The sequence below is a fragment of the Elephantulus edwardii genome, unplaced genomic scaffold (genome assembly GCF_000299155.1).
Source record: "Elephantulus edwardii isolate Elephantulus edwardi_28Jun2011 unplaced genomic scaffold, EleEdw1.0 scaffold00212, whole genome shotgun sequence".
NCBI classification, from domain to species: Eukaryota; Metazoa; Chordata; class Mammalia; order Macroscelidea; family Macroscelididae; genus Elephantulus; species Elephantulus edwardii.
This window is the reverse complement of record NW_006399962.1, coordinates 4,817,923-4,835,907: the sequence shown is the minus strand read 5'-3', so window position 1 is coordinate 4,835,907 and position 17,985 is coordinate 4,817,923. Positions and strand designations below refer to the sequence as shown.

Genomic DNA, 17,985 nt, shown 5'->3' with positions numbered 1-17,985 from the left:
TGTTGACGATTCTTCCACCAATCCTGATGCCACATTCCTCCTCGTACAGCCCAGCGTTTCGGATGACTCAAGCCATGGGTGGCAATACTTAAGGATAGTTTGGTTAGAATGTTGAATGATCCAGGATGTATAAAAAGAAGATGGAAGGAGTACACAGAGTCACTGTATCAGAAGGAATTGGCTGACACAGAGGAATTTCATGAAATAACATATGAGCAAGAACCTACAGTGATGAAGGAGGAAGTTCAAGTTGCTATGAAGGAACTGGCAAAAAACAAGGCTCCAGGAGTCGACTGGTAATACCAAGTGATTTATTTCAACAAACAGACGCTGCCCTGGATGTGTTCACTAGGTTGTGCCAACTGACTGGAAGAGATCGATATTTGTTCCCATTCCAAAGAAAGGTGACCCAATAGTGTGGAAATTATCGAACAATATCATTAATTTCACATGCAAGCAAGATTCTGCTGAAAATTATCCAAAAACGTTTGGAACAATATGTCAACTGAGAACTGCCAGATGTGCAGGCTGAATTTAGAAGAGGTCACGGTACTAGGGATATTACAGCTAATGTAAGATGGATCTTGGCAGAAAGCAAAGAATACCAGAAGAATGTCTGTCTGTGCTTTATTGACTATGCAAAGGCTTTTGACTATGTGGATCACAATAAGCTGTGGCTGACTCTGAGAAGAATGGGAATTCCAGAACATTTGATTGTGCTAATGCAAAACCTCTACTTGGATCAAGAGGCAGTCATCAGAACAGAGCAAGGAGACACTGGATGGTTCAAAATCAAGAAAGGGGTCCATCAGGGATGTATTTTGTCTCCATACTTTTTGTCTCCAAAGGAATGGAGGAACTCAAATAATACCTCCCTAAAACAAGTTCTTAACTCAGAATTGTCACTGTTGGAGGTCACCTTTCCATTAAATACTATGTTGATCTATAAAATAAACAGTAACACTCATGAGGAAAGAGCTCCTTAGAATAATCAACCACAGAAAGCAAAAGATGGGAAAGCAATGAAAAGTGTGCATAGGAGGGGAGAAAAATAGGGAAAACAAAGTGGAAATGGAGAGAGAACTAACTAACACACTGCAGAGACAGCAACCAATGCCACAGAATAACTTGTACATGAACTGCTGAGTAGGAAACGAATTTGCAGAATTTTTTTTTCTTATTTGTATTTATTACGTGCTAAAGTACTGCATTTCTTTTCTTTATTTAATTAATTTTAATGAAAGTTTACAGAGACTTAGTGTTTCCAATCAGTCATTGTTAAATTTTTTTTAAATGTTGATATTTTATGTTTTGTTTCAATCAAGTCAGAACTGACTCTTAGCTGTCCCTGCAAACAAGTTTTCAAAGGCTGTAAATCACACAGGAGGAGACTGTTCATCTTTCTCCAATGGAGCACCTGCTTTTGGGTTGGCAGTATAATTCCTTATTTACTAGGTCATAAGAGTTCCCTGATAGTTTATGGTTCTACTTACAAAACATTATAAAAACGACAAAACTATTGAGATGGAGAACAGGTAGTGAACAGGAAGAGACAGGAATAACAAAGTACAAATATAAATGGATAGTGCTCATATCGACATTACATATACTAAAAGTGGAATGATAGAGAAGATTAGCATGGCCCTTACACAAGGATGACACACAAATACATGAAGTGTTCAATATATATGGCTGGCTAGCTAGCATCTCGATGGTGGTCTCATCTTGATGGCAGTCACAGCAGTCACGTAAGGGAAGTTTCTGGGGTGGTGCTTGTTGAGTTATTCTTCTTTTTCCTCCTCAGAAGTGGGTGGCCCTTGAGCCTTAGACTAAGGGTGAAGGCCTGCTCTAGAGTGTGGTTTTAAAATCAATAATGAGGTGATGGGTCTGTGGGCTGGCCTGACATAGCAATCATTTTTCTATGTGCTGTACGGAACAACTTGGAGTTGCATGATGCTTAACACTGTTCCAAAGTCATGTCAAATACCATAATAGTTACCCATTATGTACAATGTTTGATGAACTTCCAGATTGATTCATGTTGGGAAACAGGAGTGGTATCCGCTTCCTAAACTAGATTTTTCTGGAAACTCTACAAACTCTCTTACAAATGTACAGAAATTATGTTAATTATAGAACAGAGTTCAGATCTTTCGTGCAAAGCTTACTCTGACTCATATTTGACTCAACAACACTTAACCACTGCTGTTATATGTGGAGGAACATTCTCCCACTTTGCACATCACTCTTTTTTCAATGTGTATAAAGTTATCTGGGTTTGCTGTGATGCTGAACCTTGTGCCATGGGGATATCAAATACCATAATGGTTTCCCATTGTGGACAGTGTTTGGTAGAGCTCCCAGATGTAAAACAGGTTTGGAAGCAGGAGTGGCATCCACTTCCAAAACCACATGCCTCTGGAAACTCTATGAACTTGGAGAAACAATGATAGCTATGGAAAGGCATTAGATCTTTTGTTCATAGAGTCGCTATGAGTCGACCTCAACTCGACGGCAATCAACAACAAAATACAAGAAAAAATGTGTGTGTGTGTGTGTGTGTGTGTGTGTGTGTGTGTGTGTGTGTAAAAATGGGGAACATGAGGTGATTCCTTTGTGATAACTGAAGAACTATGTATCTTGATCATCATTGTAATGCTACATATCTATACATGAATGAGGGAACTCAGATAGCCTAGTAGTAAGGCATTTCACTGCCAACCTAGAGGCATGAAGTTTGAATCCATCAGCTGCTCCAAGGAAGAAAAATGAGCAATCTCCTCTTGTGCAATTAACAATCTCTGAAAACCTGCTGAAGGATCAGCTATGAGTTGGTTCTGACTTGACAGCACCTAACAAAAGCAACAAATACATGGAACATAATTTCATAAAGCTACATAAATGACAAGTAAAAACTAAATAAAGCCTACAGACTACCTAATAGCTCTCTATCAGGGTGCCAACTTTCTGGGATAGATATTGTGCTTCAGTTACATAAGACATTATTAATAGGGAAAGCTAAGTGAAGTGTACACAAGAACTGTATTATTTTTCCCAATTTCCTAGGTCTATAATACTTCTCATTTTTAAATTGACACATGCCGAGATACAGCAAAGGATTTGCCATTTTTCTGATTGGAAACTAAAGCTTTCTCCAGTCCCCTTCCACTTCATAAACTTTCCTCCATCTGGAATTTTTCTGCTATCCCAATTCATGCTTTTTCCAGCTACTATTTCTAGTCTACCAGAAAATCCTTTCCAAACACACTCCAGGGTTGACCTCTCCCTCCACCTCATCTGGCAGCTTTGCAGCATGTATCTCAAAGTCAGCTGTCCCCCCCACCCAGTACACACATTAGGAGGACATTCTCACCCCACCCAGCTCTCCAGCACTGGAATTATTCTGCTTGCCTCTGAACTCCAGCCGTAGCCGAAGCTTGAACTGTGAGAGTGCCTGGGGGAGAGAGAACATAAATGTGATTGGGAGGAGCTAGTGGGGAAATGGCTTGACCACTCTAGTCTTTGAAGATCCAAATGAAATCTGTGGATTTTGGAGGAAAGGATAGAGAGGTCAGTTTCCACAGGGAGCCATTTAGATGGTCTCAAGAGTCTCTTTTCTCTGAATGCTGGCTTCTGGCCAAGATGTGAAACTTGGCCATACCACTCCCAGTCCCCTCTCTTGAAGCCCAGCCAGACTTCCCCATGTATGACGCTTTCTTCATTTCATCTCTTTCGTCAATTTTCACCCCTTAACAATTCAGCAGCTTCCAGACCAATCAGTCCGTTTGGAGTTCACTAATTAAAAGTAACTCTAAAAGGGACCGCAAAAGAACAAGAAAATGAGTGAAGGAAAGGAGTAGAGAGTTAAAATTCATTTCTTATAAGGGAAAATAATCTGTATGAGAAGTTATAAAACAAAGTGGGCAGATTCTCAACAGAGTTCAAATCTCAGGAGTCATTCCTCAGTTTTCATGCTGCTTGTTTCTACCTCTAAGAAAGGCAAATGGTACTGCACTTCAACTACACCAGAAACAGAGGTTAGAGTTCAGAAGAAGAAACAAAGTCAACCCTAGAGATTTCTGCAGAGGTCCCTACACTGGTAACCTGTGTCTTCTGCCCAGCTTTTAGGGCAAAGAAACAGCCATTGTGTGGGAGAGGTGGGAAGGCCTAATGCCTTCAGAACCCTGGCAGTCTCTATGCTGACTGTAAAAATGTCAGGCAGTTGTGCCCAGGAGAATGAGGGTAATACAAAATGGGCCTGGCACTCTCCCTGAGCCAGTTGACCTAGTCTTTTCATTCTAAATTCAGCTTAATCTTAACATTCATAGACTCACCCTTGAAACCTTCAACTCCAACTACCCCCACCCCACCCCCTACTTAGCTCTATTTCACTTCTCCCAAGTCACTATTCTTTGAAACCTACATCAGCACCAGAACTTCTCTCCCAGGCCTCCCAACTCTGAAAGTGAGGCACTGGGCACTTTCCAATCTGCCCCTATTTTGCTTGTTCACTGCAGTCAGAAGCTGGAGCCAAAGAGGGGGGAGGCCTGAGTCAGGCTGCCCTGTGATGCTCTCACTCCTCCTACTTATATTGATCAGTCACTCTCTAGAAAGAAGCCTCTTAGCAAACACTACCTCCACTTCTGCCTTTCAGGATTCCCAGAAGCTGATGCTCAACAAACAACAGTATAGGGATGAGTCATAGAACTTACCCACTAACAATCTCCCCCTGCTAAGGGTCTCTTTCCATGGTTTATGCAGGTCTACCACTCATGGTCTGTGCCTCAGATCCTTTATCTGCATATTGTGCTTATGCGCTTGGTGGGTAGCAAGCACTAAGTTTATGTTGGAAAAAGACGTTATTCCATATAAATAACCATAGACACATATTGAACAATTTTCTTTTTCATTTTTTATTTTGGCATTCAGTGTTCTGCTTAACCATTTCATGTGCTTTATCTCACATTTAGAGGGTGAACATCTCTCAGAATTTAGGACATTACCCTGCAAATAGCTGAATAAATAAATCAGAAATACTCAACTCCCACTCAGAAAATTCAAGAATAATGTTGTATTCTAACTCTGTCCTTTCAACACTCATCTGTCCGTGCCCTACAAGTGGCTATGATAAAGTCAACTTTAAGTAATGTCGCCAGATTTCTTTATAATGTAGTAATTCTCAATTCTGAATACACATTAAAACCATCTGGACACTTTTTTAAATTACTGATGCCTGGTTTTCCCCCATCTCCCTCAGAGGTTCTATTTAATTGGTGTGGAACCAAAGCAATTTAAAAACCTTCCCTCCAGCAGATAGTAATGTTTAAGCAAAACTGAAAGCCACTGATTTAATCTAATCTCCCTATTTTTCTTAAGAAAAAAACAAAAAGCTAGTGAGGGTAAATAATTTTTCCAAAGTCAACATTACCAAAAGAGTAGCAGTAACAAGAATATAGTGATGACATTTATCGTTTTCCTTGCTGGTAGTTAATCCCGGAAATGTTTCTCATTATTTCAGAGAAGTATTATATAATTTGCATTTCAATTTGGCATTATCACTTATGCTTCCTAAGACTGAAACAGTTCACATTCTCTGACCCCAAAAGGAGAGCCAGAATTGTACCTTCACCTCATGTACGTAGCAAAGCTCTTTAAGAAGCCTGTTGAAGTGCTTAAAACGCTTCCCTACAATGATCATCAGCCAGAGCTCAAGGGACCAGAAGGGGTAAGGAGAGAACAGAAAACAAATTCAGTGAGTTCTGGGAACCTCTGCTCCCCAACACACAAACAACAATGGACAGCCTGATAACAATCCTCCTGGACCCAAAGGAGACATTAAAGACTGTCCCTCCAATAGTTACTAAAGAAAATTCCTTCTAGCGCTCACCAAACAGAAAAGAGTTCACCTGCCCCTTAATCTTTTAACATCCTTTGCCTTCTCCAGTCTGCATCTTCACCACCTACCTACCCTTGCCTCAAAAAGAAGGAGGTTCCAGACCTCACGTGATATTCCGATCACGTGATTTGAGACCCGCAGACGCCGAGGTGTGGGTTCCTGTTTTCGCAGCTGGAGGGGGTCCAGCGTGTCCAACCCAGCACAATCATGCTGTCCCGCCTGCTGAAAGAGCACCAGGCCAAGCAGAATGAACGCAAAGAGCTGCAAGGTAAGCTGACTACCACGTCTGCCATTTTTCTCTCAGGCCGTGGCTTGCGCCTGGGCCTCCAGTAACGGCCCAGGCCCAGAGGAGGACGTGGATTAGCGGGCGCCAGCGCGTTGAGGGAGGATTAGGAAGCGGCCTTTTTTGTGACTCTATGTGTGTTTGACTCTTCTATCAGTGTCTGGACCTTGTGGCTACACTCCAGTCTCTTTAAACAATGCCTGGTACCTCTAACTCGGCTGCATCCCAGCCCCTCCCTTTACTGTTGGAACCCTGTGCTTATTGGTCCAAAGACCTTTTTATCCTGGAAGTGGGAGGGACTCTCGTGAGTGAAGGAGAGTGTCAGGGGCGGATCTGGAAGCAGAAGCCTTATTGCCCGGCATGGTGCGCTTGTTTTCTGAATCAGGGTGGGGAATCCGGGACTGAATGATCTTTCGTCAAGTTAGTGGAAGGTGTTTAAGACTCGGGATTCCTAACTCTTTGGTGTTCTAGTCTCTTTCCTCTTCTTAGAGTACCTGTTTGCTGATTTCGCAAATGAAAGGGCTTGCTTTATATTTTATGTAGGGTTTTATTTTCTTTTATTGTGGTGTAAGCGTGCATAACAAAACATACACCAACTCGCTAGTTTTCCACACACAATATTGACTATATTTATCCTTCAAGTTGTGCAGCCATTCTAACTATCCTTTGCAAATAATTACACCATCAATGAACATAAAGCTCTGGTGGCCAAGTGGTAAGAAGTTGCGTTGCCCTAAACTGAGTGGTTCGAATCCACCAGCTGCTCCACAGGAGAAAGATGGGCAGTCTACCGCCATGAGATAGAGGTCAGCTATGAGTCAATTCCAACTCAACAGGACACGCCAAGCCCTCCTCTTTTCTTCTCCTTCCTCTTCCTGGTCGTCTTCGTTGTTAAGTGCCATCGAGTCGCAGGTGACTCAGCGACCCTGTGAAGGAGAGTCCTCGACACTTGGGTGCCTTTCATCCTCTCTCCAGGTTCATAGGGTTTCTGCCCTTCCTGGTAATCAGTCATAATCATTGATTTCTATATATCTGCTTATTTCATATAAGTGAGGTCATACAGTAATTGTCCTTTTGTGACTTATTTTTGTCCAGCATGATGTTTTCAAGATTCCATAGTATGACATGTGTCGGGACTTCATTTCTGAGTATTTCACTGCAAGTGTAAACACATTTTGTTTATCTGTTCATTTGTTGACAGACATTTCCATTTACACCCTCTGGCCATTGTAAAGAATATTGAATCTTGGTGTATAGGTTTCTATGAGCCTGCTTTATGTTTTGCAAAGCTCTTTTCCTTTTCAGCTCTGACATTTGAAGATTTTTTGAGATGTTCTCGAAGAGTAGTAAAGAATGAAGTAACTTTAGCATCTCTCCTCAAAAAGACAAATTTTCACCTCAATGCCTTTTTCTTCCCTTCCTCCCCCTCCTCCAGAGAAAAGGAGGAGAGAGGCTATCACTGCTGCAACCTGCCTGACAGAAGCTTTAGTGGATCACCTCAATGTGGGGTATGAACCTTTTCCCCTTAAAACCAACCCCCAAGTTTAGATACTACCATGGGCTGGCTCTCAGATTGCTCATGGGAGGATGGGATGATCTATGCATACCCCTGCCTTTCAACTTAATATTATGGAGAGAGAGTTGAGTCAGCTCTGACCACGAGTATAGGGCAAGGGAGGAGCAGCTGCCGTGGTTGGAGAAGCAGCCAGATTTCCCCCTCCTCACATCACCTTCCCTGGTGCCTACAGCTTGATGCCATCTGCCACTTCCCATCCCCTCCAAGTCCAGCTGTCGCGTCAGCAGGAGGGGAAAGCACCCCCTGTCAACCCAGCTTACCACCCTCTCTTTCTTTACTTCCCACCTTCTAATAGGCCTGAACAGCAGCTGGCAGGAAAGAGATGGCACAGCTGGTGGGAGTAAGAGCAGAACTTCTGCCAGGAGCTAAGGCAGTGCCAGGCTGTCTCTTTCCTTCTTTTTGGGTCTCCAGAGATGACTCCCTACCCAAGACCTAATGAGAATATAACTCATAGCCAAAAACTTGGGAAGGAGCAAAGAGCATTATCTTTAACCCTGAGTGACTCTAAAGAGTTCAGAGATGGTGATTCGATATGCCATTAGAAGAAAGGAGGCACTATCATGCTTTCTACCCCAGGGCACAAAGAACAGCTGGGTTGTGATTCTAGATACTGAGTCACCCAAGTGAGCCGCACTGGGGCTAGGGTCATCTTCATTACTCACTGAGGAAAAGGGAGATTAGAGAAGGTTGTGGTTGGGACCTCTGGTCTCCCTTACCACCAGGCCTCTCCCTCCACTCAGTGTGATTAATAGGGGGAACTGGGACTTTGGGAGCTTCCTGGGGAGTCTGTTGAGACATGAGTGCATCAGCACCCAGGCCAGCCCTTACTGTGGCCAGCTGTCTCATAAAGGGATGTGATAAGGCTTGTCCCTCTCTTCCCTCCCCCATAACTACACTGCCACTCATGAATGTAGGCTAGACTTCTCCTCTCCCTTTGCTAAAAGCCACCCCACTTTCAACACAGAGGGCAGCTAAGCCAAAGCCAGATTAGAAAGGGTTTTGTGTTGCTGCCCACAGTTTCTCTCATTCCCCAGAAAGGCAAACAAAGGCTCAGTCTGTCTCAGCCCCTGTCAGGTGTCCTGCCCACTCTCTTGGCCCCTCCAGCCCCTTGGCCCCTCCAGCCCCTTGCCCCCTTCAGCCCCCACAAATTCCAGTGGAGGGGGCACCGGATGTGGAATCTCCTAGGGCAGAAAGGTGGAGATACCATCCCCATGGCCGCAGTGGTAACTACAGCCACCATCTTGCTTAAAAAAAAAAAACCAGTATTGCCTAGAGAAGAAGAGAGGGAGTGTCTGTGTTCAATCATTTGTGTGGACAAAAGAAGATTGGGGAAAAGACTGAACCAAGAAGCACCCCTGGGACACCCTCCCCTGACCCAGGGTTCCTGAGGAGGTGGATGATTGCCCAGCTTGCCCTTGATTCTGGGAGGGGCCCAGTTTTCCTTCCCCACCAAACAGATCACTGGATTTCCAATCACTGCCAGATGTGTCACTGCTGCTGAATTTTCCCAGCTTCCCCACACTCCCTTCTTCTCAGCTTCTTCCTCAAGGATGTCCCTCCCTTCCACCTCCCAGCTGCAGGAACTCCTTTGGGGTAGGAGATGGTATGTTTCTAGTCAGCTTCCAGCTCAACTCTCCTGGGAATCCTGGGAGTGGGAAGGAGCTGAGTTCATTTGCATCCACAAACAAAATCCAGAGATTTCGCTCAGCTCTGACTCCTGGCTAGACTTCCACTCCTGCAGTTGAATATTAGTCCCAGAAACCATCCCTTACTAGTTGAGTGGATTAAACTCCTCACTCCTCCAACCCCTAGTGTGGCCCAGGCCTACATGAACCAGAGGAAGCTGGACCATGAGGTGAAGACCTTACAGGTCCAGGCAGCCCAGTTTGCTAAACAGACTGGCCAGTGGATCGGAATGGTGGAAAACTTCAATCAGGCACTTAAGGTGAGCCATCGCCCTACCTTGTCATTCCTCACCCCAGACTCCCACTGGCCACCTCCAGTCAGCTCTCCTAAAGCCTGGGGTTAAAGAGAAAGGAGGCGGGATGGTTCTAGAAACCATTTGCTAGATTCTACTAGCAGAAAAGCAAGAGAAAGAGTAAAAGCAATTGGTGGGTCCAAGCAAAGCCCTTTCCCGAGAATGGATAGGAAGTACCACCCCGACGTGACCTCCCTGATGCATGGGCTCCCACTCCCTCTCCTCCCCAGGAAATCGGGGATGTGGAGAACTGGGCTCGCAGCATCGAGCTGGACATGCGCACCATTGCCACCGCACTGGAATATGTCTACAAAGGGCAACTGCAGTCTGCCCCCTCCTAGCCCCTCTTCCCTTCCTCTTACCCTACCCCTCCTTCCTCACCACCAGAACAAGAGGGAGGCTGACAGGGCCATGAATAAAACACAAGTCTCCATTTCTATATTGTATGTTTAAAGGGGGCCACTAGCTCAGTGGGGGATGGGAGTAGAAGGTTCAAAGGTGGTTTTTCTGAGGAAAAAAGTACCTTTGGTTAGAAGGTAGAACGGCTTCCTCTTACTATCCCAATCCTGTTCAGCCTGGATGCCTGAGTGGGAGTCTCCCATACTTCAGAAGAGAACGTCCTAGTGGCCCCTGCTCCAGGCTTCCTAATTCAGAACTTGAGTTTGCTACTAAGGAGAAATGAAGCAGGAACAAGACCGGGTCCCCAGCCCTGGCACACTGCCTTTCCACGTGCTCACAGCCTCTCCCAGGCTGGTACTAAGCAGTGTCATGAGTCTGGGCCAGGTGGGAGATTAATTTTCGGGCATGGGGGCACTTCAGGGCATTGAGGGGGAGGAATGATAGGTCCAAGGCCACAAACAGAGGGAGACAGCTGCCATCCTTGACGGCTCCCTCCTGGGAGATCATGGCATAAGAACCCAGGCCGAGAAAGACAGCCAAGCCCTGCTCTCAGCCAGTCTGACTCTAGGCTCCCTGGCTCCTCCTCCTCCCCACATCACATCCCCCCCACACACAAACACGCACACACTCTCTCTCACATACACACACACACACACACTCTAATACTCCTGGCACCAGAGTCCACCCCTTCTAGACTTTGACCCTGACTGTGATCAGTGTGAAAACCTCGGAACACTGGAAGCAAAGTCTCGAACGAAGCAAAAGAAGAAGCTACAAGCACTGTGGTAGCCGACAGCTTGCCCCAGAGGAGGTGAGCAGGGCACTGGGAGCGGAGGTTGGGGGTGTTTGCTGTGAGAAGACTAGCAAGATATTACATAGAATGGTCACAAGGCACTTAAGGTATCTCCTCACGTCTCCTTTGAGGTGGGCAGTGTCAGTCCCACTGGGTATAATACGCAAGTGGGTTTGGAGACACAGCAGCTCAACACCACGCACTTAAGTTTGGGACATTAGGAGTAAAATGCAAGGCTCTTGGCCTCATGTGTTGTTCAAAAAAACAAAACCCAGGTTGTATTTAGAGGATTCAGATGCCCCTGGTTTCACAGGTAGGTTTCACAGGTAGGATGACAGCAGAAAGGATGGTCCTGCTGTTATATCAGGTCTACATATAAGATGCAGCTTAGCTGGTTTTGGTTAAGCTAATTGCAAATATGGGGTCTGCCTATATCCTGCTTTTCCTCTTCCTCAACCCTGAAATAATCTCTCAGGGGACTCAGACGAGACTTGCAGCTAGAGAGGAAACCAGAGGCCAGAGCTTGAGCGCCTCCGACATAAACTGGGCATGTTTTCCCACCCAGCCTAGGCTGCCACCTGCAGGTCACTTGGGCTCCAGCATGTGGCTGCTCCTGCTACTCGGTGCTTTGGTCTGGGGAGTGCTGTGGTTTCTCCGGGACCAGCAAAGTTTGGCTCCCAGTGATGCCTTCATCTTCATCACGGGCTGTGACTCTGGTTTTGGGCGGCTTCTGGCACTACGACTGGACCAGCGGGGCTTCCGCGTCTTGGCAAGCTGCCTAACCCCCTCGGGAGCTGAGGACCTACAGCGGGTGGCCTCCTCCCGCCTGCAGACCATCCTGCTGGATGTCACTGATGCCCAGAGTGTCCAGTGGGCAGCCAAGTGGGTAGAGACGCAGGTTGGGGAAACAGGTGAGTATGACTGGGAGCACCAGGAGCATGGTGGGCACTCCTGATAACTACACCAGCCCCTCCAGGAGGGTCCCTGCTAACGGCTGTATGAAGCTAGAGGTAATAGTTGGGGTTGAAGCAGAACCTTTCTTTAAGAAACAGGGCCTTTGCAGTACCTCGTCTACTCCATGTTATTTTCCCACAGGACTTTTTGGCCTGGTGAACAATGCTGGTGTGGCTGGTATCATTGGGCCCACACCATGGCTGACACGGGATGATTTTGACCGGGTTCTGAGTGTGAACACCATGGGTCCCATCAGTGTCACCCTTGCCCTACTCCCCCTGTTGCAACAGGCTCGTGGCCGGGTGGTCAACATCACCAGTGTCCTGGGTCGTCTGGCAGCCAATGGTGGTGGCTACTGTGTCTCCAAGTTTGGCCTGGAGGCCTTCTCTGACAGCCTGAGGTGAGGGGTGCAGGGGGTCTGAACTGTAAGACCAAGGGCAGCCCACTCAGCAGTAATTGTCTGTTCAGTGGAGGCCTGAGATTGAAGACACAGCACAATGTAGAGCTCGATTTCACGGGGTCAGATCTCAGCTCTCTTGTAAAAGCTTTGTGGCCTTAGGTAGATTACTTTTCTTTCCCCATTTTTTCCTCAACTGTGAAATGGGAATGAGAAGACTTGCCTCATGGGTGGTGTGAGTTAAATAAGGTATTTGAGACCCTTAGAACAATGTCTGGCATAGTAAATGCTCAAAAAAACCCTATTCTTACTAGTAGAGGGATACCACCATTTATAACAATAATTATTTGGAGTGTGTGAATGGCTTTAAAGATTATCCTCTCATTTAATTCTCTCGAACAGTCGTTTAAGGTTAGGTACTAATACACTTCAAACCAAACCTATTGCCATCAATTTCCACACACAGAAACCCTGTAAGACAAGAACTTCCCTATAGGATTTCCAAGGCTGTTATCTTAACAGTAGCTGACTGCACACCTTCCTCCTGCAGAATGTCTGGTAGATTTGAACCATCAACTGCTTCCGTTATTAATGTCCTTTGAGTAACAGAACTTGCCTAAAGCCTTAGAACTAGTGAGTGGAAGCACTGGAACCCAGGTCCGTGTGCCTGTGGCACTTAGTTTAGTCCTGCCCTCTTTAAAAAAAAAAAAAAATCAAGAGTTCCAGGTGGCATGAAAGAGACCCCTGTGAAAGTATTAACGGTGCCACAAAGGATGACACAGGAGTAGGCTCTGAATTTTAAGAAGCACGAGTCCCCCAAACTGAGCCCACCCCCTTCCTTGGTTACACTGTAAATGACTAGGTAAGTACCTATGTAATAGCCTAGATTTTTTTATTTTCTCTTAGCCCACAGTCCCTATCTAAGTTTACTATCCCTGTTCTAGATTGTAGACTAGAACAAACCTCAAAGAAATAACCTCACTTCTTCTGCCTCAGTTGCCCCTAAGTCTTAACAGAGCAGAGAGACAACTCCCTCCCTGGGTCAAGAACCCAGAACCTCCCTCTGCATCCCCTCCAGGCGGGACGTGGCTCCTTTTGGTGTAAAGGTCTCCATTGTGGAGCCTGGCTTCTTCCGAACTCCTGTGACCAATCTGGAGAGTTTAGAAGACACCCTACAGGCCTGCTGGGCACGGATACCTTCTGCCACACAGGCCCTGTATGGAGAGGCCTTCCTCACCAAGTGTGAGTAGCTGGGCCCACATAGGGGCATATAAAGAGAAATGAGAGTCCAGGAAGGTTAGCCACAGAGCCTGCTAGGAATAGTTGGGCAGGACACGCAGGGATGGTTAAGTGACTGAGATGCCACAGTAAGCATGCACCCCGAGTGGAGCCTGCCTATTCCTCAGCTAGGAGAGGGACTGAGAAGCCTTCTCACCTCTGCCAGGCAGCACCCAAGAGAGAGGGTCTGAGATGGGCTGGAGTAGGGGAGGAATACTTATGTCAACTACCCCACTGGGCTGCAGACCTGAAAGTGCAGGAGTTTATCATGAACCTGCTCTGCGACCCGGACCTGACCAAGGTGAGCAGGTGCGTGGAGCATGCCTTGACTGCCCGCTACCCTCGAACCCGCTACAGCCCGGGCTGGGATGCCAAGATGCTCTGGCTGCCGGCCTCCTACATGCCAGCCAGCCTTGTGGATGCTGCGCTCACCTGGGTCCTTCCCAAGCCTGCCCAGGCAGTCTACTGAATCCAGCCTTCCAGCAAAAGATTTTTCTGTAAATCCAGGACTCTTGATGTCTTTCTGGCCCTGCCCTGTCACTGCCCATGCCTGGCACAAAGTAGGCACTTGATAAGTATATACTGCTTAAATGATTCAATATACTATACCCATACCCAGTGTAGTCACGCTGGTTCTGACTCACAGTGACAAAGCCCGCACCCCCCAAGCCCCAATCAGTTTCCAAAGCTGTAAATCTGGGAGGAAATTGCCCACCTTTCTCCTGCGTTTTCAAACCAGATCTTTTGGTTAGCAGCCTGATATATTTACACACTATGCCACTGGGTCTCTCCTTTTAGGTGCTGTTTTATTGTTATGTGCCCTTGGGTATGACCTATAGTGACCCTGTGAACAGAAGATCTGGACCCTGCCCTACCCTTGGTGCTATCACAATCTCTGACATATCTGAGCCATAAGTGGACAGACAAGACTGACCCCATTTAACTACCGACTACTCTACCTGATTTGACTTACCCTGTGTTTCAATCTGCAAAACAACTGTCACCCATGAGGGGTACAGAGGAACCATTTGCATCTTTAGACCTTTCAAGCTGCGCCTGGATCGGGCACCAGAGGGCACCTGTGTATGCTGCCGACTTTCCGTAAGGCTGCAATTCAATGTTTGGAATGGAATGGTTTTATTTCATTTTCTTTTAGGTAGGAGGGAGAGAATGAAAGAGGCTCAAAGCCAAACTGGGTAATGTTAAAGGAAGAAAAAGTAACACAAATGTAAATTCTTTATCACAAGAAAAGTGGACCCTGGCAACACTGGGATCAAGGATACTTGCCATGCTAAAAGGAGCCAAGTTCCATTGGAGATTGCTAGGGCAAAGGTTTGCTAGGCACTTAGGTGGACAGAATCCCAACAGAGTCTAGTGGTACAAGACTAGGTGGACAGAGGGGCAGGGCCAAATCCTCCTTTCCCAAACACCCCCTTAGACAGGCATGCTTTTCCCCAGAGATACAAAGAGAACACAGTTCCAGAGGTCAGGAAACATGGATGAGGGAATAGAAAGGATTAAGTATCACTCTTTATGACTACCTTTTCGGTCTGAAAAAATAATCCGTTTAATTGAAAAACCTGGAGTGTATTATTACCCCACTCCCCTAGATGAGAGGGCTGAGGAGTCCAGACCTCCTACATCACCTCATAACCACTTCGGATACTCTTCACGAGGCAACAAGCAAAGACAATTCCCAGAACCTAGAGGGAAAGATGGAGAGGGAGGAGAGAAGAGGAATCAGAAAGGCAAGATACCCCGAGGAACCTCAAATACCTAGCATTCTCCTCCCCAGATCAATACCACCTGCTCGGCACCCTCCTCCCCAGTTCCCTGGATGAAGTCCCAGCTGCTGCCCAGGTCCCCACTCACCTCCACAAAAGCAATGCCCAGGGGTGCTGCAGCCACTACCAGCGCATTGCTCCTCAGCCAGCCCCCAATCATCTCAATGCAGCCCTGAAAAAGTGCCAGTCACATGAGGCAGAAGTACCACATGACATCTACCTTTCTCTGATCCATCTTCTCCACCCTCTGTCCCTTTTCCCACACTCTGAGCATTCCAGATCCCCTCCCCACTGTGTTACCACTCCCTAAGTCCCACTATTTAAATCTTTTCCCTACCTTGGTATAGATATCCTTTGGATTGAACTTGATCCCACAGCCCGCAGAGACATTGACACAGCAGGAGTCAGGAATCCGACCCTTGGGCACCAGAGGAATGGTCTCCCAGTCTGTGTAGTTAGCAGCGCCACAACATTTAAACTGGAGCAGGAAAGGGAGGTACAGGAGAAGCAGTTTAAGTGAGCCTCCACGCACCCCACCCATTATCCCTGCCACCAACACGTCACTCACCTCTTGCTGCAGCTTGTCCAAAAACACGGCTGTCTGGTTGTCTTTTGGGTAAGTCTGCATCTGTTGCTGGAAATTCTTCTTAAACTCTGACACCACCTGAAGGGTGTAGGTGAATGGTAAAATCAGAATTCAAGGCACCTGGATCCTGAAACAGCCAAGCCTCTGAGGCAGATCCATCCCTTATCCTTGCTTACCTTATCTCTAAATACGTAGCCAGCAATGGCTGTGGCCACCTCCACCAGCATAATAAGAGACAGGAAAATGACAAACTGCAAGCACAAGGGACAGAAGTCAGGTTTTGAATCCATGGGTGAGAAATGCCTTCAGCTTACTCCAAAGAAATACTCTTCAAAAGGTCTCAGGCACCCACACCCCTCTTACCGTGATCATAAGACAGTAGTTCTCCTTGCAGGTCCCACAGCAACCCACAAGGGCCACCAGGAAGAGGAAGGCACCCACTGCAATGATGACCACAGGCAACAAGGAGCCAGGAGTGGGCCCTTGGTTAATCTGACTCAAGAGGACCTGTGCTCCTACACCCACGGCGATCAGTCCCACTGCACAGGCCTGAGGGGAAATTAAGTCAGGGTTAGGTCAGTCTCAGCAGCCCTCCAAGGGGGAAGGTGGAGGGTACCTTTATGTCACAGACTTGATCTCACACATCCTAACGATTTTTTTTTTATGGCAGGGGAGGGGTGGCCAACAGTGAAGGTTGCCTTTTAACACAGGGAGAAGCAGGGCGTTCAGAAGCCACACCTTCCTTCAAGTGGCTCTTCAAAGACAGGTTGCAAAGAGGAAAGCCTCAGGGCCCACATTCTTGATTACAAGTAGGTGATCCTTACCGGTCTTCGGGGCTCCTAACTTGGTTCTCTCTTTCAGGACAGGCCCCCCTATCTTCTAGTACCCAGTGGACTCCCCCTCAGCTGTGGCTAAGAGGAGGAGGAAAGGGCAAAAGTGATGTGCCCCTCCTTAAACAAACAAAAGCTTCTCAAGTCGGGGGCAAACGGGTGGGCTGAGGCCCCGCTGCATCAAGCTGCCAAGGGGGCGGGCAAAGAGAGTTGAGTGGATAGAGAAGAATGGATTGGGGGTGGGGGGGAGCAAAGGGATGGGCCGAGATAGCATCAGTCCACCGTTGGCTGGTTGCCCCACTGCCCAGTATCACAAGGGGTTGGGTCACCAGACAGGAAAGGCTAGAAGAGATTAGGGGGAGGGTGCTATACACCCAGGCTGCCCATTCTTCAGTCCAAATAAACCTAAGGGGTTCCCCAGAAGCAGGAGAAAAGGGGTGACAACGCTCTCTTTGGCCAGTGCCCAGAGCTTTCTGTCCACATCTGGTCTCCAGCTGTTTAATTCTTGGCCCCTCAGCCCTCACCAGCCGGGAGCCAAGTCTCCCCGAACCCTGCCTAAGCGCCCCAGAGCCCCTCTCCGCTCCCTCCTCTCCACTCACGCAAAAGGCCAGCAGAAAGACGTAGAGCAAGAATTTGACACATTTCATCCCTCCTTCCACCGCCATGGCTGCCGGGTCTGGACAGAGGGAGGGGTATGTTAGAAGAGGCCAAGGGGACCTTCGGTTTCCGGTCTTCCCGCCAGCCCCCGAGGCCTTCCCAGCCAGGCCCCCGTCCCTCCCCTCCCACCCGGAAACCCGCGGTCATATCCACGTCTCCCATCCTCCTCGCCTCCGCACCCAAGGGGAGGGGGCGGCCGTCTGGCCGGGACCCCGCCCGCCCCTCCAGGGAAGGCCGCGGTAGACCCCCGGGCGCCAGCAGGGTTAAGGGCCCCTCCGCGCCCAGCAAGCCCTGCAGAACGGCCCCAGCTGGAACCCGAGCCCCTTCCCCGCCACTTTCCCCAAGGCTCGGAGCACCCAGCAGGAAAGTCACGGGTGAAAAGTTGGGCCGCCACCTCCCGCCCGGACTCTGGAACTTTTGAGGCAAAGTTGCTCGAGGGCCACTGGAGCGCCAAAGAGCACAGCCCGAACCCGCGAAGGAGAAAGCTTCCCCTAGCTTCTCGACCCCACGCAAGCCCTCCGTGGCCTCACCTGGGATCCCCGAAGCTGTGCACTCCTCTCCTGCCGCTGCTCAG

General features: G+C 47.7%; 3 protein-coding genes across 4 annotated transcripts; 2 read left to right on the top strand and 1 right to left on the bottom strand.

The window, feature by feature from the left end:
- Positions 1 to 6,012: 6,012 nt before the first annotated feature.
- BLOC1S1 (biogenesis of lysosomal organelles complex-1, subunit 1) lies at positions 6,013 to 10,171 on the top strand. The gene is made up of 4 exons (XM_006897658.1): positions 6,013 to 6,164; positions 7,615 to 7,687; positions 9,568 to 9,700; positions 9,964 to 10,171. The coding sequence occupies exons 1-4, from the start codon at positions 6,104 to 6,106 to the stop codon at positions 10,072 to 10,074; spliced, it is 378 nt and encodes a 125-aa protein (XP_006897720.1). The 5' UTR covers positions 6,013 to 6,103; the 3' UTR covers positions 10,075 to 10,171.
- Positions 10,172 to 11,501: 1,330 nt separating this feature from the next.
- RDH5 (retinol dehydrogenase 5 (11-cis/9-cis)) lies at positions 11,502 to 14,117 on the top strand. Its single transcript, XM_006897657.1, has 4 exons — positions 11,502 to 11,836; positions 12,021 to 12,279; positions 13,355 to 13,518; positions 13,800 to 14,117. The coding sequence occupies exons 1-4, from the start codon at positions 11,527 to 11,529 to the stop codon at positions 14,021 to 14,023; spliced, it is 957 nt and encodes a 318-aa protein (XP_006897719.1). The 5' UTR covers positions 11,502 to 11,526; the 3' UTR covers positions 14,024 to 14,117.
- A 1,074-nt stretch (positions 14,118 to 15,191) lies between these two features.
- On the bottom strand, positions 15,192 to 17,419 carry CD63 (CD63 molecule). 2 transcript variants are annotated; one of them, XM_006897655.1, is made up of 7 exons: positions 17,354 to 17,419; positions 16,288 to 16,473; positions 16,101 to 16,175; positions 15,907 to 16,002; positions 15,676 to 15,816; positions 15,427 to 15,510; positions 15,192 to 15,257 (listed from the first exon to the last, which is right to left on the bottom strand). In XM_006897655.1, exons 1-7 carry the CDS (start codon positions 17,417 to 17,419, stop codon positions 15,192 to 15,194), a joined length of 714 nt encoding a protein of 237 aa, XP_006897717.1. The 2 variants fall into 2 exon arrangements, with proteins under 2 accessions (XP_006897717.1, XP_006897718.1); XM_006897656.1 differs by having other exon boundaries at positions 16,288 to 16,416.
- Between the last annotated feature and the right edge of the window lie 566 nt (positions 17,420 to 17,985).

Coding starts and splice junctions, on each gene's coding strand:
- BLOC1S1 (XM_006897658.1), top strand. CDS start 6,104: ATGCTGTCCCGCCTGCTGAAAGAGCACCAGGCCAAGCAGAATGAACGC. Junction 7,688..9,567: donor GTGGATCACCTCAATGTGGG/GTATGAACCTTT, acceptor TCCAACCCCTAG/TGTGGCCCAGGCCTACATGA. Junction 9,701..9,963: donor ACTTCAATCAGGCACTTAAG/GTGAGCCATCGC, acceptor TCTCCTCCCCAG/GAAATCGGGGATGTGGAGAA.
- RDH5 (XM_006897657.1), top strand. CDS start 11,527: ATGTGGCTGCTCCTGCTACTCGGTGCTTTGGTCTGGGGAGTGCTGTGG. Junction 11,837..12,020: donor GACGCAGGTTGGGGAAACAG/GTGAGTATGACT, acceptor ATTTTCCCACAG/GACTTTTTGGCCTGGTGAAC. Junction 12,280..13,354: donor GCCTTCTCTGACAGCCTGAG/GTGAGGGGTGCA, acceptor CATCCCCTCCAG/GCGGGACGTGGCTCCTTTTG.
- CD63 (XM_006897655.1), bottom strand. CDS start 17,419: ATGGCGGTGGAAGGAGGGATGAAATGTGTCAAATTCTTGCTCTACGTC. Junction 16,176..16,287: donor ACTACTGTCTTATGATCACG/GTAAGAGGGGTG, acceptor TTGTGCTTGCAG/TTTGTCATTTTCCTGTCTCT. Junction 15,817..15,906: donor TGGACAAGCTGCAGCAAGAG/GTGAGTGACGTG, acceptor TTCCTGCTCCAG/TTTAAATGTTGTGGCGCTGC.